The 25,642-nt window shown below is 43.3% G+C and overlaps 1 protein-coding gene across 2 annotated transcripts in view; it reads right to left on the bottom strand.

The window, feature by feature from the left end:
* LOC144596267 (protein FAM117B-like) overlaps positions 1-25,642 on the bottom strand; it is an 82,882-nt gene that overhangs the window by 7,562 nt on the left and 49,678 nt on the right. Inside the window, exons 5-7 of one of the 2 annotated variants that reach the window (XM_078404487.1) lie at positions 20,559-20,708; positions 8,087-8,309; positions 571-691 (exon numbers count right to left, since the gene is read on the bottom strand). In XM_078404487.1, coding sequence (XP_078260613.1) covers positions 571-691; positions 8,087-8,309; positions 20,559-20,708 — 494 coding nt within the window. The remainder of the gene's footprint in view (positions 1-570; positions 692-8,086; positions 8,310-20,558; positions 20,709-25,642) is intronic. The other variant, XM_078404488.1, reaches the window with a different exon arrangement.

Here is a 25,642-nt window from a genome sequence, read left to right as displayed (position 1 = left end):
ATGCCTCTACCACTCTAATGTCATCTTGGATTAAAACTGTGACATTCTCCTTAATCAGTAAAGCAATTGCTCTTCCTCTTTTACCCCCATCTATATCTCACCTATAACCTCTGTATCCTGGAACATTAAGCTACCAGTCCTGTCATGCCTCTTGCATTAAAATAAATGCAACTTATTCCAACAGTCCCTTCTTGCTCCCTGCCGTACTCCTGCCTATCCTGTCTGGTTTGCGCCGACCAGCGATCCCCGAACATTAACACTAACCTATACCCACTAGGGACAATTTTTACATTTACCAAGCCAATTAACCTACAAACTTGTAAGTCTTTGGAGTGTGGGAGGAAACCGAAGATCTCGGAGAAAACCCACACAGGTCAGGGGGAAAACGTACAAACTCCGTACAAACTCGGTACAAACATCACCCGTAGTCAGGATGGAACCCGGGTCTCCGGCACTGCATTCGCTGTGAGGCAGTAACTCTACTGCTGCGTCACCATGACCGTCCTGTGTTCTGTTCTTTGTACATGTGTTCTAATTGGTTTAGACAGTACCTTACAGAAAGATACTTACGAAGTTTCTTCAAAAGCTTTCACTCTCTCACATCCTTCAGGTGGCTCGCGTTTGAAGTTGTAACTGTTGTTTGGTTTTGGAGAAGAGGCATACTTGGGTAATGGAGAATTAGTACCACTTTCTGTAACAGGACAAAAAACAGCATTCAACATTTATGCAAGGCTATTGTTGACAGAAAATCCAAAAACAGTTTATTCAAAAGGAAACACGAGCAGGCCATTCAATCCTTGACAATCTATCCAAATACAATATTCTCTCATTCTCCCCCAAAGCCCTTGACACCTCTTGCAGCAGGCTAATTACCTTCTTAATTACCTGCGGAAACTTGGCCTCCACCACTTTCACTGATAGCAAATTCCAAGGTTCACTTCCCCGTGAAAATACTCATCTCCATCCTAAATTTCTTATCCTGTATCCTGAGATTTGACTGCACATTCCTAAACAAGCATTCTTCTCACATCCTAGGGCCTAGTCTTGCCTAGTCCTGTCAGAACTTGCCCAGTCCAATCAGAATTTTGTTTGTTTCAATAGAATTCCCTCTCAATTTTTAAACTCTGGTCAATGAAGGCCTAACCAACCCAACCCATCTTCATACATGATCTCAAGAATCAGTCTGGTGAGGTTTTGCTGCAATACCTAAATGCAAAATATATGCTTTCTTAGGTAAGGATACCAAAACTGCACACAATACGCGAGGCGTTGGCTCACCAAGCATTAATCTTCACTTTTGCACTGAAAAGCTCCAACAATGATTAATAACTTCTAACAATGTCTTTTATTCAGAGCGGGGGAATCAAGAACCAAAGGACATAGGTTTATGGTGGGAGGGGAAAGATTTAATAGGAATCGGGGGGGCAACTTTTTCCACACAGAGGGTGGAGGGTATATGGAACGAACTGCCAGAGGAGGTAGTTGAGGCAGGTACTATAACAACTTTAAAAAACAGTGGACAGGTACATGAATAGGAAAGGTTTAGAGGGATATGGGCTAAACGCAGGCAGGTGGTTGACATGGGCAAGTTGGGCTAAAGGGCCTGTTTCCTTGCTGTATGACTTTATGTCTCTAATGAAGGCCGACATTCTATTTGTGTTAACTATTTACTGTACACAGATGTTTGATTTCAATGATGAGTGCACAAGGACACCCAGATCCATTTTAACATCAACATTTCTCAATTTCTTATCACTTAAATAATAGATTGCCTTTCTGGTTTTCCTATCTATGTGGATAACTTTACATTAATCCCCAAAATGCTGTACAAGTGTTCTTTTACATCTGTGGTAGACATTTTTTTCAGGTGTGCATTTAGAGGAGCACCTGGCCCAATATTTAACTAAGATAGGAAATAAAGAAACAGGAATAGGTCCTTCAGCTTATGATACCAATCTGACTTTCAGTAAGATTCAGCTGATCTTCTACCTTATCACACTATTCCATATTCTGAAAATAATAATGCACCCCAATTAGTGGATCCTCATATATATATATATATATATATATAATCGTTTACAGAAGAGCTGCTTCTCCATTTTTTCCTGAGAACAGGCTGAGTGAAGGAAGCTGATAAAACAATCAATCACAATCACAATAATACTTTATTAGCCAAGTCTGTTTTGCAACATACGAGGAACTTCATTTGCCATACAGTCATAACAATAAAAAGCAACAGAACACACAAAATACATTTAAACATGAACATCCACCACATTCCTCACTGTGATGGAAGGCGAATAAAAGTTCAATCTTTCCCTTCTTTGTCCTCCAGCGGTCGGGGGCCTCTAACCTTCCGTTGACAGGACGATCTTGACTCCGGTAGCGGGCCTTCCTCTTCTGGGCGATCCAGCTCCTGCATCGGGGGGGGGGTGGAGGGGAATCTCAGCCCCGCGCCGGCGATCTATCCCGGGTCGGGACTAGTCGAACGTTGTGCAGCTTGGAGCTCCCGACCGGTCTCAACCCGAGACTGCGAGCTCCTTGATGTTAAAGTCTGCCGGTCGCATTGGAGTGTCAATCCCAGGCAAGGAATCGCACGCTCAGATGTTGAGTCCACGCTCCCGCAGGGGCTCAAAGTCCCAGGCAAGACCTCCAGCTCCGTGATGTTAGGCTGCAGGGGCTCAAAGTTAGTCCCAGGCAAGACCTCCAGCTCCGTGATGTTAGGCTGCAGAGCGACTGGAGATACGATCCAGAAAGCAATCACATCTCCTGCAAGGTAAGTGATTGAAAAAACGTTTCCTCCGACCCTCTCCCCCACCCCCCACATAAAACAAACCAGGGAATATTTACACACACTTTTAAAACTTATCAAAAATTTAAAAAAGAGTTCAAAAGGGACAGACTGAAGGCGAGGCATCCATCGTGCGGCACCACCTGGTGGTATATCAGTGCAATAAACTCATTGCATTTCATCAACAACCAAAAGTATAGAGTAACAGACAAAGCAAATTCTAGTTAGTGGTGACCCAAGAGAGCAGGGGTGTCTTTGGGATGCTCCTTGATAAGAATTGGCTATCAGACCTGTTAAAAAGAAGGCCTTTCTGCCTGCTATTTTCTCAGGACTCCTCAGAGCCACAGTCATTTGAATAAACCTGTTGTCACCATAATAGGTGCCAATATATTTTGGCCATCTGTGGTGCAATTACAAACTGCTTAACAACCTTAGCTATTCCAAACAATATACAAGGGAAAAGACAATAAGTACCCTTTGTATCAGCTTGAACTGACGGTTTACAGCTCTCTACTCAAGGGCTTGTCTCGCCTTAATTTATATTGATGCCTGCACTTCTTGCCTTTCTTTTTAAACCTGTGGAAACTCGCCATTTCCAAGCAAAGCACTTCAACCTAATGATCCCAAAGTTTATTCCAGGGAACCAGAGCTTGTGGGTGGGGGGAGGGGCATGGGAGGGTGAGGGAGGATAAAAGTGAAAGAGAAAAGATGGAATCCTGAAATAAAACTAAAGGAGATTTATTGCAATATGCAAAAGGGGCAAAAAAAATCATAATGTGTAATTGCTTCAACTTTAACAGAATTATTGACTACTTCACAAATGGGTTAGTAAACAAACGCATGAAAATATCTTTTAAAAAATGAGTACAATACTTGATACAACACAAGGTTAACAGGACAGGGAGAAATCTGAAGTTCATGATAGGATATAGGCTGACATTGCACAATAATATTTCAGAGTAAAAAAAGATAAAATATAGCTATAACTGTAGTTCTCATTTGAGGATAACAAGAGAAAAAAAGTGAACTAACTCATGCCCCAGATCCAAATGGAAACAGTGAATATTTTTATCTTCAAAAGCTTCAAAAAGAGTAATTTTTGAAAAATAGAGAACCATCTTTAGATTGTGAAGGAATCTACCCTTATATTAATGCATTTCTTCCCAGATATTCCCAGTAAGCAGTATCACTTGGCAGTCTTTTTCAGTGCCATGGGACAGAAATTACATGAACTACATTTCAGTGTGGCTGGCAAAAGAGGCAGCAGACAAATTTTCAACTAAATAAAAGAGAATGAATGGTTCACTTCAAACCACTTCTTTGGGCTTCAAACCACAAATTTCAACCATTGTTAGTGGAAATTTCCCACGTGAAAGATGGAAAATAATAGTGCATAATGTGGCGCGTCGGAAGAGGCCCGAAATAAAGGCGAGAAGCCGGGTATTTCGGGACGTTCTGTTTTATTATTCCTCAGTTATCAGACCGGTCAAGTCTGCTGGAAGAGCTTCGCGCCCAAAACCTTGTCCTTATATACGTAGTACCGGACCGCCCCCCTGGACTGGTCCATTCCCGTGCCGAGGGGTCGGTAGTGGTATGGCCCGACCCTTGGGAGCCGCCACAGGACCCCCCCCCCAAGAACCGGAGGCACGAAGCGCACTGGTGGTCGCACAACCCGACCGGACCGCGTACGGTAATCGGTCGACAGAGGGGCCGGCGGAGGCACAGTTGGAGGGACAGGTGGTGGGACCCGCAAAGGTGGGCGACCTCGTGGCCGAGGCTGGGCAACCCGCACCGGTTGGTCAATGTCTAAGTGGGCCGGCTTCAGGCGGTCAATTGACACGGCCTCCGGCCGGCCCCCCATGTCCAAAACAAAGGTTGCCTGTCCGTGCTCCAGCACCCGGTACGGGCCCTCATACGGCCTCTGGAGTGGCGTCCGGTGGGCGTCACGGCACAGGAACACAAAGGCGCAGTCCTGGAGGGCCAATGGCACGTAAGGGCGGAATGTCCCATGGCGGGACGTCGGCACGGGTGCGAGCTTGCCAACTCGCTCTCGGAGGCGCTGTAGGGTGGATGAGGGCGGTTCCTCTCACCCCGGCACGAACTCCCCGGGCACCGTGAGCGGGGACCCGTATATGAGCTCCGCTGATGATGAAGCCAGGTCCTCCTTGGGCGCAGTCCGGATGCCCAGCAAGACCCATGGTAGCTCGTCCATCCAGTCGGGGCCGGAGAGTCGCGCCTTCAGCGCTGTCTTCAGCTGCCGGTGGAACCTCTCCACCAGGCCGTTTCCCTGCGGGTGATAGGCCGTGGTGTGGTGCAGCCGCACGCCCAACAGGTGGGCCATGGCCGACCACAGCTCAGAGGTGAACTGTGGCCCCCGGTCCGATGAGATGACCACCAGCACCCCAAAGCGAGCGAACCAGTGCGCGGCCAATGCACGAGCGCATGTAGCTGTGGCTGTGTCGGCCAGCGGTATGGCCTCCGGCGACCGTGTGAAGCGGTCCACCACCGTGAGGAGGTGTGTGATGCCCCGGGACGGCGGGAGAGGGCCCACAATGTCCACGTGCAGGTGGTCGAAACGCCGGCAGGGTAGCCCGATCTCCTGGAGTGGCGCCCGGACATGGCGTTGGATCTTCGCCGTCTGGCACGGAATGCAGGTGCGGGCCCAGTGGCCAACCTGCTTGCGCAGACCATGCCACATGACCGCGCAGCTACCAGTGCGGTCGTCGCCCGAATGGATAGGTGAGCCAGCCCGTGGACCACGTCGAACACCCTCCGGCGCCACTTGGCCGGAACGATGGGGCGCGGCTGAACTGCCGACACATCGCACAGTATCGTCGCTCCTCCGGCGCCGAGGGGGACATCCTCAAGGCAGAGGCCAGAGATGGCAGTCCGGTAGGCGGGCATCTCCCCGTCCGTTAGCTGGGCCTCTGCCAGGGCAGAATAATCAATGCCGGGCGCCACTTCTAAAACAGCATTGATGGCGGGCCGAGACAACGCGTCGGCCAACCGGTTTTCCTTCCCCTCGATGAAGCGGATGGAGGTGGTGAACTCCGAGATGTACGCCAAATGGCGCTGCTGTCGGGCGGACCACGGGTCGGAGACCTTTGCCAGGGCGAACGTGAGCGGCTTGTGGTCCGTGTATGCGGTGAACGGGCGGCCCTCCAGGAAATAGCGGAAGTGGCGCACGGCCAGGTACAGAGCTAGGAGCTCGCGGTCAAAAGCGCTGTACTTCCTCTGGGCGTTGTTGAGGTGCCGGCTGAAGAAGGCCAGGGGGCGCCAACCCCCGTCCGTCAGTTGCTCCAGTACGGCACCAATCGCCGACTCTGAGGCGTCCACCGTAAGGGCTGTCAGGGCATCCTCCTGTGGGTGAACCAGCAGCACAGCCCGAACCAGGGCCTCCTTCGCGCCGTCGAAGGCTGTTACTGCCTCGTCGGTCCACAAGACGTTTGTACGCTTCCCCGCCAGCAGCTCGTATAGCGGCCGCATGATGTGGGCCGCGGAAGGCAGGAACCGGTGGTAAAACGCCACCATGCCAACGAACTCCTGCAGACCGCGCACCGAGGACGGACGGGGAAACCGGCGGATGGCGTCGACTTTGTCCGGCAGGGGAACCGCGCCTTGCGAAGACACACGATGGCCGAGAAAGTCAATTGTGGCCACGCCAAAGCGACACTTGGCAAGGTTGATAGCCAACCCGTGCTCGCTGAGCCGCTGGAAGAGCTGCCGGAGGTGGGCACCGTGCTCCTGCCGCGAGCGGCTGGCTACCAGGATGCCGTCGAGGGAGACGAACAGGAAATCCAACCTGCGACACACGCCGTCCATTAGGTAAGTATACTCAAACATCAGGCATGGTCTGTGCCCGTCGAGCAGCGCGACCATCTCCTTCAGGAGGCTAGATGGGCGCCGGTCACCGAGGCCTGGCATGTGGAGGAGCCTTTCGGCCCGCTCCATTCGGGTTAGCCCGTAGGTTTGGAGCAGCAGCTCCTTAAGGGTTTTATATTTATCGTGGGCCGGTGGGTCCTGGAGGAACTCCGTGACCTCTTCGGCCGTGTCCTGGTCAAGGGCTCCCACCAGGTGGAAAAAACAGGTATCATCTGTTGTGATGCCCCCGCAGCTGGAACTGGGCCTCCGCTTGGTAAAACCAAACACGAGCCCGGGTGGTCCAGAAAGTCGGGAGCTTGATGGCTACCGCGTCGACAGCTGCGGCCTGGTCGGCCTGCGAGCCGGATGGACGGTCGGCTATCCATCGTTTGTCCTTCCTAGTATGAATGGACCGTCGAGGTCACCAATGTGGCGCGTCGGAAGAGGCCCAAAATAAAGGCGAGAAGCCGGGTATTTCGGGATGTTCTGTTTTATTATTCCTCAGTTATCAGACCGGTCAAGTCTGCTGGAAGAGCTTCGCGCCCCAAACCTTGTCCTTATATACGTAGTACTGGACCGCCCCCCTGGACTGGTCCATTCCCGTGCCGAGGGGTCGGTAGTGGTATGGCCCGACCCTTGGGAGCCGCCACAATAACAGTGTAGAAATAGACCATTCTGTCCAACTTGCCCAAGCCAACCAATATGCCTCATCTGCACTAGTCCTACCTGTCAACGCATAATCCTGTAAACCTATCCTTCCAATGTACCTGTCCAAATGTTTCTTAAACATTATGAAAGCACCTGTGTAGGAAGGAATTGCAGATGCTGATTTAAACCGAAGATAGACAAAAAATGCTGGAGTAACTCAGCGGGTAGGCAGTATTTCTGGAGAGAAGAAATGGGTGACTTTTCGGGTCAAGAAGGCACCTGTCTTAACCACCTCCTCCGGCAGCTCGTTCCATATAATGGACCAACCTGATCTCCCGGTTGCTGGATGCTTTAATTCTCCTTCCCATTCCTACACAGACCTTTCTGTCCTCGGTCTCCTCCATTGTCAGAGTGAGGCTAAACGCAAATTGGAGGAACAGCATCTCATATTTCGCTTGGGCAGCTTACAACCCAGTGATAGATTAATTTCTCTCACTTGGTAGCCCCGGCATTCCCTCTCTATCTATACCCTCCCTCACCCAAGTTGCACAAGCTTCTCATTTTCACTCGACAGCCTGTTTCCTTTATCAGTTACTTTTTTGCATATCTTTCATTCATTGTTCTTTATTTCTCCACATCACCGTCTATATCTCATTTCCCTCATCCCTTATCCCTATTTTTTCTTTGCACTACCTGTTGTACTTATGTGGCTTGATTATATTCATATACAGTACGATGTGACTAGATAGCACACAAAGTTTTTCAGTGATAATAATAACCCAATACCTTTCTCTCTGCTGTCTGTAAGAAGGTCATCGGTGTAGCATGGGCTTTCTCCATTACCCTCGCTGGCTATTGTGAGGAATGTTGGTGAGACAGATTGGGATCTGCTGCTACTGGTACTGCTCCGATCCATTCCTGATGGGGTTTGAGTATCAATACTACGAGTACTGCTGCTTCGCTGCTGTATGGGAAATGGAGCACGATGACCATCTGGAGTATCCTGAAGCTAGCACACAAAAACAGGCATCAACAGTTATTAAATTCCAAATAACAAAGGTGTAATCACTCCACTGGGATTGTACTGCAGGCCGTCCCCCAATAGCCAAAGGGAGGTAGGTCTGAAGACAGCTTACAGAAAGGTCTAAAAGCAACAGAGCTATTGCAGTGGGTAAATTTAACTTACCAAATATTGACTGGGGCATAGTGCAATAACCTTAGACAGGGCAAAATTTATTAGGGCTTCCTAAAACAGTACGTGGACAGTCCAACTCAAACGAGCCTGGCCTGGTGTTTCAGTGGAAGAGCATTTTGGAGATAGTAATCATAAGTTTTAAGATTGTTTTGAATAAGGATAATCTTTGGACCTCGACCTAGTAGGTGCAAGGAAGATCACAGTTATTACACAGGAGCAAGGGAGAGTAAATTGGGAGCAGACAATATGTGCAGGAAAGAACTGCAGATGCTTGTTTACATGGAAGATAGACATAAAAGATTGGAGTAACTGAGCGGGACAGGCAAAATCTCTGGAGAAAAGGACGGTGATGTTTTGGGTCGAGACATCACAGTATAGCAAAGGGGATTACAGAGGCATGAGGCAGGAGCTGGCCAGAATTGACTGGAAGGAGGCCCTAGCAGGGAAGATGGTGGAACAGCAATGGCAGGTATTCCTGGGAATAATGCAGAAGTTGCAGGATCAATTTATCCCAAAGAGGAGGAAAGGTTCTAAGGGAAGTAAGAGGCACCCGTGGCTGACAAGGGAAGTCAAGGACAGCATAAAAATTAAAGAGAAGTACAACAAAGCAAAGAAGAGTGGGAAGCCAGAGGATTGGGACTCTTTTAAAGAGCAACAGAAGATGACTAAGAAGGCAATACGGGGGGAAAAGATGAGGTACGAGGGTAAATAAGCCAATAACATAAAGGAGGATAGTAAAAGCTTTTTTAGGTATGTAAAGAGGAAATAAATAGTCAAGGCAAATGTGGGTCCCTTGAAGACAGAAGCAGTGGAATTTATTATGGGGAACAAGGAAATGGCAGACGAGTTGAACCGGTACTTTGGATCTGTCTTCACTCAGGAAGATACAAGCAATCTCCCAGATGTTCTAGTGGCAATCCTAGTAGAGTTCCTAGGGTGATGGAGGAATTGAAGGAAATCCACATTAGGCAGGAAATGGTGTTAGGAAGACTGATGGGACTGAAGGCTGATAAATCCCCAGGGCCTGATGGTCTGCATCCCAGGGTACTTAAGGAGGTGGCGCTAGAAATTGTGGACGCATTAGTGATCATTTTCCAATGTTCTATAGATTCAGGATCAGTTCCTGTGGATTGGAGGGTAGCTAATGTTGTCCCACTTTTTAAGAAAGGAGGGAGAGAGAAAACTGGAAATTATAGACCAGTTAGTCTTACATCAGCGGTGGGGAAGATGCTGGAGTCAAATTATAAAATATGAAATTGCAGAGCATTTGGATAGTAGTAACAGGATCGTTCCGAGTCAGCATGGATTTACGAAGCGGAAATCATGCTTGACTAATCTTCTGGAATTCTTTGAGGATGTAACTAGGAAAATTGACAGGAGAGAGCCGGTGGATGTAGTGTACCTCGACTTTCAGGAAGACTTCGACAAGGTTCCACACAGGAGATTAGTGGGCAAAATTAGAGCACATGGTATTGGAGGTAGGGTACTGACATGGATAGAAAATTGGTTGACAGACAGAAAGCAAAGAGTGGGGATAAATGGGTCCCTTTCAGAATGGCAGGCAGTAACTAGTGGGGTACCGCAAGGCTCGGTGCTGGGACCGCAGCTATTTACAATATACATTAATGACTTGGATGAAGGGATTAAAAGTAACATTAGCAAATTTGCAGATGATACAAAGCTGGGTGGTAGTGTGAACTGTGAGGAAAATGCTATGAGGTTGCAGGGTGACTTGGACAGGTTGTGTGAGTGGGCGAATGCATGGCAGATGCAGTTTAATGTGGATAAGTGTGAGGTTATCCACTTTGGTGGTATGAATAGGAAGGCAGAGTATAATCTGAATGGTGTCAAGTTAGGAAAAGGGGACGTACAATGCGATCTGGGTGTCCTAGTGCATCAGTCACTGAAAGGAAGCATGCAGGTACAGCAGGCAGTGAAGAAAGCCAATGGAATGTTGGCCTTCATAACAAGAGGAGTTGAGTATAGGAGCAAAGAAGTCCTTCTGCAGTTGTACAGGGCCCTAGTGAGACCGCACCTGGAGTACTGTGTGCAGTTTTGGTCTCCAAATTTGAGAAATATTCTTGCTATTGAGGGCGTGCAGCGTAGGTTTACTAGGTTAATTCCCGGAATGGCGGGACTGTCATATGTTGAAAGACTGGAGCGACTAGGCTTGTATACACTGGAATTTAGAAGGATGAGAGGGGATCTTATCGAAACGTATAAGATTATTAAGAGGTTGGACACGTTAGAGGCAGGAAACAGGTTCCCAATGTTGGGGGAGTCCAGAACAAGGGGCCACAGTTTAAGAATAAGGGGTAGGCCATTTAGAACGGAGATGAGGAAAAACTTTTTCAGTCAGAGAGTTGTGAATCTGTGGAATTCTCTGCCTCAGACGGAGTCAGGGGGTATGGGGAGAAGGCAGGAACGGGGTAGTGATTGAGAATGATCAGCCATGATCACATTGAATGGCGGTGCTGGCTCAAAGGGCCGAATGGCCTACTACTGCACCTATTGTCTATTGTCTATTGACCCTTCTTCAGACTGAGAGTCATCGAGGGGGAGAGATAAATAAAGGCACATAGAACAAATGAATGAATGATACGCAAAAAGCAACGATGATCATGGAAAGGTGAAGCCTACAGTGGTCCATTGTTGGCTGTGGAGAAGGTAATAACGAGTGATCCAAACAATGAAACTCAGAAGTCACTGAAATTGGTATGACGACTAAGGTGGTTGAGGGACGGAAATAGGGGATGCAAGTGTTACAAAGTTAGAGAAAGGACCTGATAGGATCATCCCAGGTTACTGAAAGAGGAAGAGAGGAGATAGCGGGAACTTTTGCGAAGGTCTTTGTGTCTTCTCCAGCCACAGGCGAGCTCTCAGAGGACTGCAGTCTAGCCAATGTTATTCATTTGTTTAAAAATGGGAAGTAGAGAGATTCCAGGGAATTGGGAGAAGCTAATGGATAGAATTCTTGAGGATAGGATTTACTCCCATTTGGAAGTGAATTGGTTAATTAGGCACAGTCAGCATGGCGTTGTACGTGATAGATCATGTCTTATTAACTTGATCAAGTTTTTTTGAAGTTTTTTTGAAACTTGATCAAGTTTTTTTTAGTAAGGCATTTCATAAAGTTCCCCATGATAGGCTGGTCCAGAAGGTTAAGACGCACAGGATCGATGCTCCATTGCTGAAAATGAATATAAATTCCAAATGATTACCAAAAGGGTCACCAACATGTAACAGGATTCAATGTTCATTTTGTAAGCACCTTCCAGCAAAAACGACCAACCTTCAAAAACAGTGGATTTAATTCTTCAACTCCAAAGAATGAATGAACCTTTACCTAAATTAATTATACAAAACTCAACAACCACAAATTTATGTTGAACCAATTGTCAGAAGTTTACCAAATGAACTGAAATCATTCACTTGAAATTTTGCATGAAGGGCCATTCATTGATGGCTTCTTGAGTCTGCTCTGCCATTCAATAAGATCAAGGTTAATACAACTTTGGTCTCAACATCAGTCTCTCTCAACACCCCTCAACTCCCTTGTACACTGTCAGCATCTCACTTAGTACACAGTATGTGTCCCTAGGAATAAGCATGGCATGGAATCAGCACGAAACGGGGCTTTTGTTGCATGATATACTCAGAGATGCATTGCTGATACTTCACTGGAAAATGGAACAAATTCATACCCTCTGCTGTCACTATCATAGCAATGAAATGCTAATGTCGTTGCCCTATGGTTTGGTGCGAACAGACGAAAGGCCTTATGACATAGGAGCAGAATTAGGCCATTCGGCACATTGAGTCTGCTCAGCTATTCAATCATGGCTGATGTATTTTTCCCTCTCACCCCCATTCTCCTGTCTTCTCCCCATAACCTTTACGCCTTTACTAATCAAGAACCTATTAATCTGTTTTAAAAATACTCACTGCCTTGGCCTCCGTTCCACTAAACTTCAGTGAGTTTAGAAGGATGAGGGGGGTCTCATTGAAACCTGCCGGATAATGAAAGGCCTATATAGTGGATGTAGAAAGGATGTTTCCTGTGATGGGAGAGTCTCGAACCAGAAGGCACAGCCTCAGAATAAAAGGAAGTACCTTTAGAATGAAGATAAAGAATTTATTTTCTGAACTCCAGTGAATTTAGAGACTTCAAATGCTCCTCGTACATTAACCCCATAATCCCCAGGATCATTCTTGTAAACCTCCTCTGGCCGACCCTCTCCAAAGCCAGTACATCTTTCCTCAGATATGGGACCCAAAACGGCTCACAATATTCCAAATATGGCCTCACCAGCACCTTATAAAGACTCAACATTAGATCCTCACTTTAATGTGCAGTGGCCAGGACATAGTTTCATGCAGATTCCTGCAATGGCGGAAGGCAGTCCAAGTGGATGTCTTTTAGTTTAGAAATACAGCCCGGAAACAGGTCCTTCAGCCCACTGGGCCCGCGCTGACCAGCGATCCCCACACATTAACACTATCCTACACCCACTAGGGACAATTTTTACATTTACCAAGCCAATTAACCTACAAACCGGTAAGTCTTTGGAGTATGGGAGGAAACCGAAGATCTCGGAGAAAACCCATGCAGATCATGGGGAGAACGTACAAACTCCGTACAGACAGCACTCGTAGTCAGGATCGAACCCGGGTCTCTGGCTCTGCATTCGCTGTTCGGCAGCAACTCTACCGCTGCGCCACCGTGACCGCCTCTCTTCAGAGGGGTTATGTACTTGTGAGCATTTGGACTGCAGGACCAAGAGCACAATGAACAGCTCTACTGGGAAGCTGAAAATGGGGTATCCAAGTGGTTCAAATGTCAATGATTCTTCCCCAAACAATTCTCTGGTGTGGAGATTTTTTTTAAAAATCAGTGTGGTGATCAGCATCAAAAGCCCCTGTATTTCTAATGTTCCTAACACCTTCAGATGCATTTCTGTATATTTTCATTGCCACAAGGCAGAAAGGAAGCCCGATCCTATTTGTAACAGCTGTGTGCTGATATAAATTTTCATTAGACTTTTACTTGTTTATCATTTGAAATGGTTCATAGCCTGATCTGATGCAACATATCTGTTCATGTGCCAGTAGTTCAACAAAGAATACATACCCACAGTGGCACAGGTGCTTTCACATACACCGACATCTTCAAAGGAAATCTTGGTTACAAAAACCAATTTGAGTGCAGCACCTGCATATACAGCATAGTTCAAGCACCTGAACCACATTCATGTCTCTGATCTTTGCCAACCGATGGAATAGAAAGTAGACACATGAACAAGGAATAAGGTCAGAATTCAAGCCAATTGCATGCAACACTGACTAAATGCATAATACTTCAATACCACAAATGGCACCAATCCGATAAATGCAATCTAATCCAATGATTGTTCCTCGTGTACCATGGATAATTCTGTTTGCATCATTCTGTGGAATAGAGACTTGTAATGTCTCCTTAACTAGCAGTGAAATTTTATGAAGGCCGAAATTTACATTTGTTATGCACAATTCGAATTTGTTACTTTTTTCTTGAATTGTTGCAGATCAAGCAGCAATGTTATTCACTCCCACGAAGGTATCACAAAATGCTGGAGTAACTCAGCAGGTCAGGCAGCATTTAGGATTTTGTGCCTAGATGCTGCCTGACCTGCTGAGTTACTCCAGCATTTTGTGATACCTTCGATTTGTACCAGCATCTGCAGTTATTTTCCTACACTATTATATTCACTCCCACAATCATTTGGTCTGGATGGGAATGATTTTAAAATATTTTGACTTGGAGGAACACTGGTGTCTTGTAGAAACTCTCCCTCACATGACCCCAACTGAACATGTTGAAAATTGTGCTAAAGCTTTGGAATTTGAAGAGAATTCTGTAAATGTGTACTAATCGGAGAATAAGTAGATATTTTAAATCAATATTCAATAAAATGTTAAAATGAGCTCCAGTTCTATGTTATTGGGGTGTTTTCTTGTGTCCTACACAATATTTAGACTTTGTTAATGTTGATTTAAAACATTATTAAAATGATTACCTCAACAGCACTATTTATGTTTGCTTTCCGTGCATTAGTTGGCAGTGGCATCGACTACAGTTTGATGTTTCATCGGCTGTGTAGTACTTTGGGAAACTCTCATGAAAGGTGCACCAAAAATGCTTTCTTGATTAGTACAGGTGTCAGGGGTTATGGGGAGAAGGCAGGAGAATGGGGTTAGGAGGGATAGGTCAGCCATGATTGAATGGCGTAGACCAGATGGGCCGAATGGCCTAATTCTGCTCCTATCACTTCTGACTGTATAAATGCATGTCTTTCAATGCATGTCTGACTGTATAAATGCAATCAAACAGACCATTTTCTCCTGGATTTTCCAACAACCTTCAATGTTCGCATAGCTACACCCATTCTGTTAAATGGACACCATTCCATTATACTCAATTGTGTGTTCTCAGCATTAGTTATGTGGTGACAACTTAAAATGAATATGAATTCCAAATGATTGCCAAAAATGTTGGTCACCCACTCCAGTTTTAGATCAGAGTCAGAACTCCTGTATCTGATTCAGTTCAGTGTTGGGTCAACAATAACAGAATGTACAGAAGCAACCATTCCAACTGACATGTACAATAATCAAAGGGAACCATTTTAATGTTATACATAGAAGTGGTTAGGGTCTGCAATGTAAGGAGGATAAAAATGGGATTTGGTATATAAGGGTGATTGATGGTTGTATATAAGGGTGATTGATGGTTGCTGCGGACTTGGTGGACCAAAAGGCACATGCTCTATGACTGAGAGTGGGTCTAGCTGGGCCACTCTTACATGGAGTCTGTACAGATGCGACAGGCCAAATAGCCTCCTTCCATGCTGTAAACATTTTGTGATTGTGTTGAGCTGATTGCTGCCTCCAACTTAAATGTACTGCAATCTAATAACTGCAGAGTTCTTTTTAAAAACATTTCATATAAAGGATAGAATGGAAACGAAGAAGGAAAACAAATAATTTGGAGTTATTGGGCTGAAGGCACGGAATGGTACAATTCTGCATTCAAACTCATTTTTATCTTTAACATCAAATGCATTCCATTGGAATTTACAAATTTTTGATTATATGAGAAGTGGAAAGGAAGAAGGAAAAGGAAGTAGATTGGAGGTATATGCCCTGCAATTATTCACTCAAACAATACAGTCTCGCCTTACTGTGGTTGAAAGATTCTCCCTAATCCATCTGCTGAAATGGGTGCCAGCAGTAAAGCTGGTTTTAGTGCTGCTTCGCTGAGCAGCTGTTTGGCTCTGTTCTGCTATTCAAACTAGTAAAGAGTACTAGTAAAGAGAACAGGTGCGCAGGACAAAATAAATTAATCGTTATTTGGCTGTTCTTAGCAATGACTCCGCTTTAGTTAAGTGGAGCAAACAAAATACTCGTCATAATAATCGTGCAACTACTTTGCCTTACAAATTAAACCCCGTAGGCAGCAAATAGTCTAAATTAGTTTTAGTCTGCTGAAATTCGTTGACAACTACATCTAGCCTTTTCATATATATGTATATATGTATATTTAAAAAATATATATATATATATAAACATAGCACAAAAAGTAAGGAAATTTGTGTTTGGTAGATTATTGCTGAGTATATGGGTTGCACCCATGAAAAATTTGCCAAATCTTCTCTGCCAATGCCAAACAGCTTATTCTGCTGTTGCTATTGACTCTTGTTTTGAGCTTCTGGTATCCCCAGGTGCTGACAAGAATGGGATGCCATCCCACAACAGTGTGTGACCAGGCTGGTGACCAGCATGAGGAGGAGGTGCCAGGCTGTTATGGCTGTGTATGGTTCTTCCACACGCTACTGTGGCTCCTGTTTATTATATGAATAAATTGTTAAATTGCCAATATGTCTTGTTTCTTCAGACTTCAATCATCCAATCCACCAAACAACACCGAACAAGAGTCAATGGCAGAATAAGCTGTTTGGCATTGGCAGAGAAGATTTGGCAAATTTTGCATGGGCGCAACCCATATACTCAGCTCTGCTGCTCATCCCACAAATGCATGTTCCTTACAAATGTGGCACCATTTAAAAGGGAAATAAACAGGCTTTCCAACGGTATAAGATTTATTGCCAAGAAGCATTGTTACAACAAAGAAATAATCTACCAAACACAAATTTCCTTACTTTTTGTGCTATGTTTATATAATATTCTACTAAAACAGATCTTGTATATATATAACAATCTTGACCTGTATCCAATTTGAAGGTAAGTTTGCATTTTGATTCTTTCAATCAAATGAGTTTAGTGTATTTATACAAATGCAAAACCTCTACTTAAGTCCATGTATCAGGTTTAATCAGTAACATTTGTGTGCAATGCTCTTGTTTACCACTTCAAATATCTCCCAACTCTGCGATGCTGGTGGAAGACATTAAAAATTTCAATATTAGGTTTCTGAGCACAGCACAGACGCACAAGGGTTTTCTGTAACCCATACTTCTTAAGAGTATACGAGTATATTTCGAGTTTAAAAAAGAGAATGTCACTTTGAGCGTTACATATTACTCAAGTTATCATAAGAATATATTGCAATGGTACCCCAAATCTTTTAGCTCCTCTTACACACCATGCTAAATTCTAGAGATAACATGGTACAAAGTTTATTAAGCTATTCCATTTGTGTAACTAAATGCTCTTTCAATGAGAAATAAATTGAAATACAGTATGGCACTACATTCCATTGAAGGATTTTAAAAAAATTGTTTTTGAAGTTGAGCTGCAGAAGCAACAGCCCCTTACAATGAATATATGAATTCTTGCATTTTGACAAGTTAAACACTTTTCTGAACTTTGTATCTTCATAAAAAGCATCGGTCAAGCAACACCCCACACAATTTTACATTATGCATTATTAAAATGGGTTGCAATGTATTGCAAAATGGTATTCTCTATTCAAAAATGTATCTAGATATATATAAATCATGCCATCATATAATGGATATAACTACAAATAAATTAAATATATGCTTAAAAATAAGAACTGCTATATTAAAAGATGGCACGCAGATGTGGGATGAACTCTATCTACCTCTTGGAATTGGTTATTCTGTTATTGTACTTTATATTTTACTACTTTGGACTGAACTACAATCAGGTACCATATTGATATTTTGCACGTTGCATTTATAGTTAACGTTACAATTACTGTACTGCTTACCCCATGAGCCTTTTGTAAACAAGGAGTTTCAATTGCATACTGGTGTAAATGATAATAAATTAATCTGAATGTCAATCTAACACTGCCAATTGTAGATGTTTTTAAGGACATCATTTTTGTACATTTTCTTTGGATCAAAAAATCTGCTTTTTAATGGCACCAAACATTTACAAGTTTGAACTTGCCCAATGAATGGTGTAGCTCTGAGGTAAAACAGCTGATTCAGTTACCAATATGTGATCAACTTTTGTTCAACAGCTGGTGTGATGCAAACCTGACCAAATAGATGGGCAGCATGAATTTGGATGGAGCCAATGAGATAGGAATCCAGCTCCAGATTGCAATTCAGCCATTACTATTGCAATGTATAATTTTGAAGGGAGAAATGGTTTCAACTTTAGCAGTCTACATAGTTGAATCTCTCCCCAATATTTATTCACAAGGCTAAATATCAGCCATAGGAAGTAGAAAATGGTAAATAAAAACAGAAGACTGCAAGAAGAGTTGATAGAGAGCCATCAAAGTGAAAGGAATTTATTTCTCCTGCCTAACCCAAGTATTTCAAACATTTTGTGCTTTTATGTCAAATTCTGAGTGTCTGTAATGTTTTGTCTTGGTAATAAAAAACATTTCCCAAACACAAAATAAATATAGTTAATATTAAAGCGATGTGTAATAGTTCTCCGTCATAAACATCAAGTTTTCACAAGTATTAATAAATGGATAATTGTGATGGGTACTGTTTTGGTCAAAATAATAAGCAATATATATTAATATTTGTGCATCTATTTAATATAGTTAAACTAATGCTTCAGGTTACCACTCTAATGTTAGCTAATGTGGAAATAGAGATGGAGTAAGTCGTAGAAAGTTGTTAGTTTTGAAATGTAAAGGTATTGTCCATGGCGATTGAGTTCACCATTGGAAAATAGGGAGGAAACACTAAATTAAATATCAAGAGTTTAACTAGCATCAATTCTAAACTCGTTAATCTAGATATATGTCTTTCAAAATGAGCACATACACATATATATACGACAAGAACAGATACAATGAACTGAAAGATAGGTCATTTTTTAATTCTATAACCTGATTTTGGGACTGCTTCGAATATTTTAAAACTATGATAATTACACAAAACAAAGTCAAAGCTTCAATGCTGTTTATGATGACTTGAGTAGAATCTTGTTAAACCTCAGAATAACAATGGGAAGAATGAACTCAGTACCGATTTTATTTCACCCTGGGAAAAGACTGACGCTTGAACAAATCTGAAATTTCCCAACATGGCTCTTTCACTCTGAAGCAATGAGGAATGAACTTCAATGACTGTTATGATATTTAATATATTTAAAGAAACCCAAGCCAAAGAGAAAATATGCCTTTGTCATGATCCAATTTACTCACAAAATCCTGCACTTTCCAAAATGGCTTCGACATTGTTTTTGCACAATAGGTAGGGTAGAGTGTGGTAAGGAAGGTTTTTGATACATTGGACATCATCCGTCAAGGTACAGAGGTTGGGATCCCTCACCCGAGTCTCCTCTATGTCCTGTAGTTCTGCTCGTGCTCCACCTCCCCCAGACTGAATATAGATAGAGTTCCCCTGGTCCTTACTGTCATCTCACTGGACTTTACATCCAACACATCATCCCACCACCAGTCACATCTTCCCATTTTCTCCTCTTTCCGCTTTCCAGAGACCACTCCCTCTGCAACTCCTTGGTTCACTCTCCTTTCCCACTAAAACCACTGCAAGTATTTACCCCTGCAACTGCAGGAGATGTAACACCCATCTCTCACTTCGATCCAGCGACCCCAGTAGTCCTTGCAGGTGATACAGAGGTTCACCTTCGCCTCCTTTAACCTCATTTACTGCATCCGGAATACTGATATGGCCTCCTGAACATCCGCGAGAGCCGCATAGACCTGCTGGCTGTTTCGCTGAACACATGCGCTCGATCTGCCAAGGCCTACAGGATCTCCTGGTAGCTACCCATTTTAATTCCCCTTCCCACTGAACATTCTGTCCCGGGCCTCATCTGTTGCCAGAGTGAGGTCACACGCAAATTGGAGGGACACCATCTCACAATACGCCTTTATTTGCAAACAAGTAAGAGGGGAAGTACTGTGGTGCATCTGGTAGAACTGCTGCCTCACAGCGCCAGAGAACCTGGATCAATTCTGACCTCGAATGCTGTGTTTGTAGCGTTTGCAGTCCCCCTGTCACCACGGAGATTTTCTCCGTGTGCTCTGGCTTCCACCCACATCTCAGAGACGTGCAGGATTTTTTGGTTAAATGGCCTCTTCAAAATTGTTTAGGGTGTAGATGCGAAGGTGGGATCGCAAACAACTAAGGTGAGCGGGTGATCGTTGGTAAGCCTGGAGTCAGCTGACCGGTCTGTTTTCATCGAAGGTAGACACAAAATGTTGGAGTAACTCAATGGGACAGGCAGCATCTCTGGAGAGAAGGAATGGGTGACGTTTCGGGTTGAGACCCTTCTTCAGACTGATGTTGCCTGTCCCACTAAGTTACTCCAGCATTTAGACAATAGACAATAGGTGCAGGAGGCGGCCATTCGAGCCAGCACCGCCATTCAATGTGATCATGGCTGATCATTCTCAATCAGTACCCCGTTCTGCCTTCTCCCCATACCCCCTGACTCCGCTATCCTTTCATGTCTACCTTCGATTTAAACCAGCATCTGCAGTTCTTTCCTACACAAACGGGTCTGTTGTCATGCCTTATTTCTAAACTAAACAACTTAAACATCAATGCAATCTCATTATAGCAGCACAGCAGAGGGCGCTCTGAACGAATAAATACTTACAATCATCTGCTCCTCTTTGTCCCCACTTTCCTTTATAATAATCCTCTCAATCTCCTGGTTAAGACCCTCAACGCTGTTGCGGAATCGGGGAACGCTCGACTTTGAAATTGGAATTGTTACGGGAATCAAAATAGTCTTTGGAATAGGTGTCTATAACACAAGAAAATGGCACATCAGTACTGAGGAAACAGCACTTTACAAATGAAAATTCTACAAAGTAAAAACAAATCACAAAATGCAATGTCTGGTTTATAATGACCCACTTGTGAATTCTTAGTCAATCATTTCCAAACTATTTATACTAAGAAATCAAAATCTCATATTTCAAAACCTTTTTATATTAATTTCACCATATCCTTCTCTTTCCAGTTCCATAAACTGGCCTCACATGGCCTCTACTGGCCTCGCATCCATATTTTCAACTATTCGGTATAAAATCTCTTGACAAGTACCCCAAGGATCATTAATTATAACACCAATGTATGTGGGTGAGTTTGGACATCTGTTGCTGATCCTGTACTTAAGTCCACCAATACAACATTTTTATCACCACCATGCTATGCTTTAAAAAACCCCAATTAAACCTCTTGGGCACTGTTGATACAATCCCTGACCCCTGAAATATCCTGGACAATCACCAAATTATTTCAGCTTCCTCTCCTCTGTTATCAGATTTCTGAATGGTCCTTCAATAAGACAGGGCTGTGTCCAATTCACCTCTACCCCATTGTGGACATTGGACTCTGTCTATGGTACGTTGTTAAGAACTATATTCTGCATTCTGTATCTTCCCCTTTGCAATATCTATTGTACTCGAGTATGAATTGATTGTATTTTGTTTTTCGGGTACAGCGTGGAAACAGGTCCTTCAGCCCACTGAGTCCACGCCGACAAACGATCACCCATACACTATTCTATCTTACAGACAATTTACAGAAGCCAAATAACCTACAAAATCTGCACATTTTTGGAATGTGGGAGCAACCATAGAATACCTACACAGTCACAGGGAGAACCTACAAACTCCACACAGACAGCAACTATAGTCAGAATCGAACTTGGGTCTCCGGCACCGTAAGGCAGGTGGATTTTGCGGATTTTCCGCTATAACCGAGTATGATATTATCATCGATAAGTACAGAAACAAATGACTGCAGTTGCTGGTTAATACACAGACAAATAGTGTGAGTTGAATTCAGCAGGTCAGGCAGCATCTCTAGAGAACATGGATAGGGGACATTTCGGATTGGGATCTTTCTTCGGACTCTTGGCAGGAACTGGGCCTGAAATCCAGATGAGTTGATGCCATCAGCTTGCTGGCAGCGGAGGGAGAGGTGAGTATAGGCAGACTTATTGGTTACAGCCCACTGGGTGGGCCGGAGGGCAGGTAAGGGTTGGTGAAGGCAGCAACGGCAGAAGCGCCAGGTTGGTTTCAGGAGCATGGGATTGGCTGGGGTGGCGGTGATGGCAACGGTTGCATGCACGGCCTGCGAGCATCCGGGGTGGTGGCAGCAGTGGCAAGGGCACTGCAAGCGGTAGGACAGGCAGCACAGGCTCTGGCGCTGCTAGCGGCACAATATGAAGCGCAAGCCGGGGGAGGCACGGGCAGTTGTCAATAGGTCAGTCCGCCGTAACAGAAATCCATTATAAAGAGTTCTGTTAAAGTTAGGATTTACTGTATATCTGATCTGTTCGGATAACAAGCAAAACAAAGCTTTTTACTGTACCTTGGTACGTGACAATAATAAACCTAAACCTAAGTTCTTGTATGATTTGTTGTTCAACATTTATTCCAGTCAGACTTAATTTTGAAATGTAGAATTTTGAGCCTCACTCTGCACTGGCGATTGTAATCTGTTCCGCCAGTGAAGTTGCAGGACTTTAATTTATTCATTCTTCAATAATCTAAAAATGAGTGCAGGGAACAAGGCATTTGTGAAATATACATCTCTACAAGTGGAAGGGTACATTTCAAGATGCGGTTTCTCTCAATTCCAAATCTATTTCCTCATGGGTAATCTTTTGTGTCTACTTTGTCTAATAGCACCAGTGACCCATATTCAATCTTGATCTCCAGGGTTGTGTGGAGTTCAGCGCCGTGAAGAGTTTACACATTCTTAGTGAAAACACTGGTTTTTCCCAGGAGCTCTATATTTCCCCCCATATTCTAAAGATGTATTTGTTGCTCCAAGTGTATATGGGTAACAAGAAAATCGGGGGAATTGGCTGGCATGCAAGAGAATAGATTACAGGAAAATACATAGAGGACTGGGATCCAAATACAAAAGAGGCTATCAATGTCAGTCATATCTTTTGTGATTATAACAAATATTATCCATCCTTCCTGGCCTGTTGAATATACTAACTGCACCCATGATGGATTATTTTCCAGTTACCATTACCAAACAACATATTACATAGACCAAGCTGCTTAATGTGCTGATAACTCCCCTCATTAAACCATTTCAACTACTCTATCACAGACATTCCCTTTGTTCAACACAGCCCTCCTGCATCTTTCCCATGGAAACTAACTTGTATATCTCTCTTTCTCAGTTCTGACATAGTTGCAGACCTGAAACATTGGTCTTTTTGTGCAGAATACCTTCTGACTCTTTCCTGCATCCTGTCTTTGTTTCAGATTTTCAGCATCTGCATTTTTTTGATTTTCACAGAAAATATGTAATTTGGTCTTTCCAATATTTAGCTGGAGTTAATATTTACTCATCCAGCACTTGGTGTCAGGTCAACAAACTGACAACTGGACAGATCAAGAGATGACAATGTGATAATGTTGGATGCCATTGAATACATGAGGAAACTTTTTTTTATTGTTGGAGCCTCGCTGCATGGGGATGCAATTGGTTACAGACGACAGTGGATTTCTCTGATTTACAGCAAAGTGAGTTCACTCGGCCAAACTGTCTTTATTCTTTAAGCGAAAAAATATGCAGATGCTAGAAAACAGAAATATCAGGAAAACAATGCTTGAAATACTCAGCAGTTGAGTCAACATTAGTGGGGTTAAAACATTAATTCAATTTCTCTTTGAATAGATGTTCAATGGGCTAAGTATTTCTATCAGTTTATATTTCGACATTTATTCTTTCCTGGTATTTTATTTTCAGCATCTATTATTGCTGCACATTTCAATTAAAGCATGAGATCCCCAAGCAGTTCATTCAAAGCAGTAGAACAGAGTAACAGGGCATAAGTTTGCACTGATAGTTGCACAGTTCTGAGCAAGATCAGCAATTCAATTTGACAGCAGTTAAAATACCTTCCAGCAAAAGTGTGTCTCATTGCTTTCTTGACCAGGAAAGGTTTTGTGGCACTTCGAATGGAATGGGAAGCTCATAAACAGCAAAAGTGAAATATTAACTGCACTATACAACTTACATCTGATAGAAATCTCAGATAACCAAGCATTTAACTGAAATAACCTTTTTGTTCACGTGGAATAAAAAAAATGATTTGCATGCCTTTCTTATAATTGATGTGGGGAAAAAAACCCATCATATGGATTATAACTGGAGCCCAGAGAATGTAAACACTACATCTCAAACAACGAATCAGGACCTTGCAGAACGACCTGCTCAAAACATTGCCACATCAGAGAGATCGCATTGTGATAGAAATGCTCATACGTCCTCCATTACTGTACCTCCTAAAAAATTTAACTCTTGACAGCTAAAAACTGTATTTCTCAGATCGAAGTTCTTTTAAGTCAGAAACTAATATGTTGACAAATATATGAACCAGTTATGTAGATTAAACAATTTTATTCCTAATCTGCAAAGTCGATGCACCTTCCTCTACAGTAGAACAAACATTTTTTGAATATAAAGTGCATGCCCTTAATTTTGTTTTTTTAATAACCATGCTCAATACATGAAATGCATTTAATGGCAATGTTATCAGAAGCATGCAAATATCTATCAGTTACATAGAATATCTCCAGTGGCAGCATCTTCCTCTTTGATCCATGACTCACTATGCACAATTTATATTCCAATTTTTTCCTCTAAAGCAATCCCCTCACCTCCTGTATTAACCTGCTTGTAGCCATTGTAAATGATCAATTTCACAGCCTTCTGAAGAATCTTCTAACAATGTGAACATCCACACATTCCAGGGATGTAAATAGCCTGGCTGGCGCACCTCTCTCCTGCAGCATGGAGTCCTCTCATCAATAAACCTCTATTTGCATATCAATGACGATCCAAGTTTTTGTGGCTTTTACAAAAAATGTGTCCTGCATTTCAAATGACTCTTTTTATTCTTGGCTGTTTTACTTCACCAGTTCTGCACAAAGTGCCATGTGCCTCACGGAGCCTACCAGACTGCAGACAGCATGAACTTTCTCTTCTGACCAAGCAAACCAGCCCCCTCCATCAGTAGCAGTCACAGCAGAGGTGCTATAAACCCTTTTACCTACAGCTAAAACACGCACGCACTGCGGGAATTAAGGCTATTGAGGGAAGAGTGAATGTTAAGGAAGATATTTTATTGGTTGAAGGCTGATGAGCATCCTCCCCCATCAAGGCTTCAATCAATCGCAGCACACTAAACAATTCTTACAACAGTCAGTTTTACTTTAACCCTTTGACTACAGCGAAGGATGTTTTTATTTTTAAATCCAGTAGCTCTGTTGGTTCACATCCACAAAATATCAAAGATATTCAACCTCAATGGCAGTGTTAATGAATTTCAATTAGAAAAATACATGAACATTTCTTTATCCTCATTCTCAAATAGAAAAATAAATCCATGCTCTGGTTTCCCCTCTGGTGAACACAGCAACTGAAGACCCAAAAATAACACAATGAGATCCAAATACACAGCTAAAAATATCCATTATAAAACTATACCCATTAAGAGCTTAAATGTTTCAAACTATTTGTGCAATATTATTGCCTCTCAGTCAAGAGGTGAAAATTTAGCACCTAGCTGTAGCTTTTCAAATATTAATTACGAATTCAGTATTTTGGAGCATTACGGCATTACTTTTCAAATATTATAAATTCAGTATTATGGAGCCATTGCAGGATTGCTTTTCTTTTTTTTTTACTTTATTTTTATTA

Source organism: Rhinoraja longicauda, chromosome 8 (genome assembly GCF_053455715.1).
Source record: "Rhinoraja longicauda isolate Sanriku21f chromosome 8, sRhiLon1.1, whole genome shotgun sequence".
NCBI classification, from domain to species: Eukaryota; Metazoa; Chordata; class Chondrichthyes; order Rajiformes; family Arhynchobatidae; genus Rhinoraja; species Rhinoraja longicauda.
The sequence above is the reverse complement of the archived record's forward strand: the minus strand, read 5'-3'. Positions and strand labels throughout refer to the sequence as shown.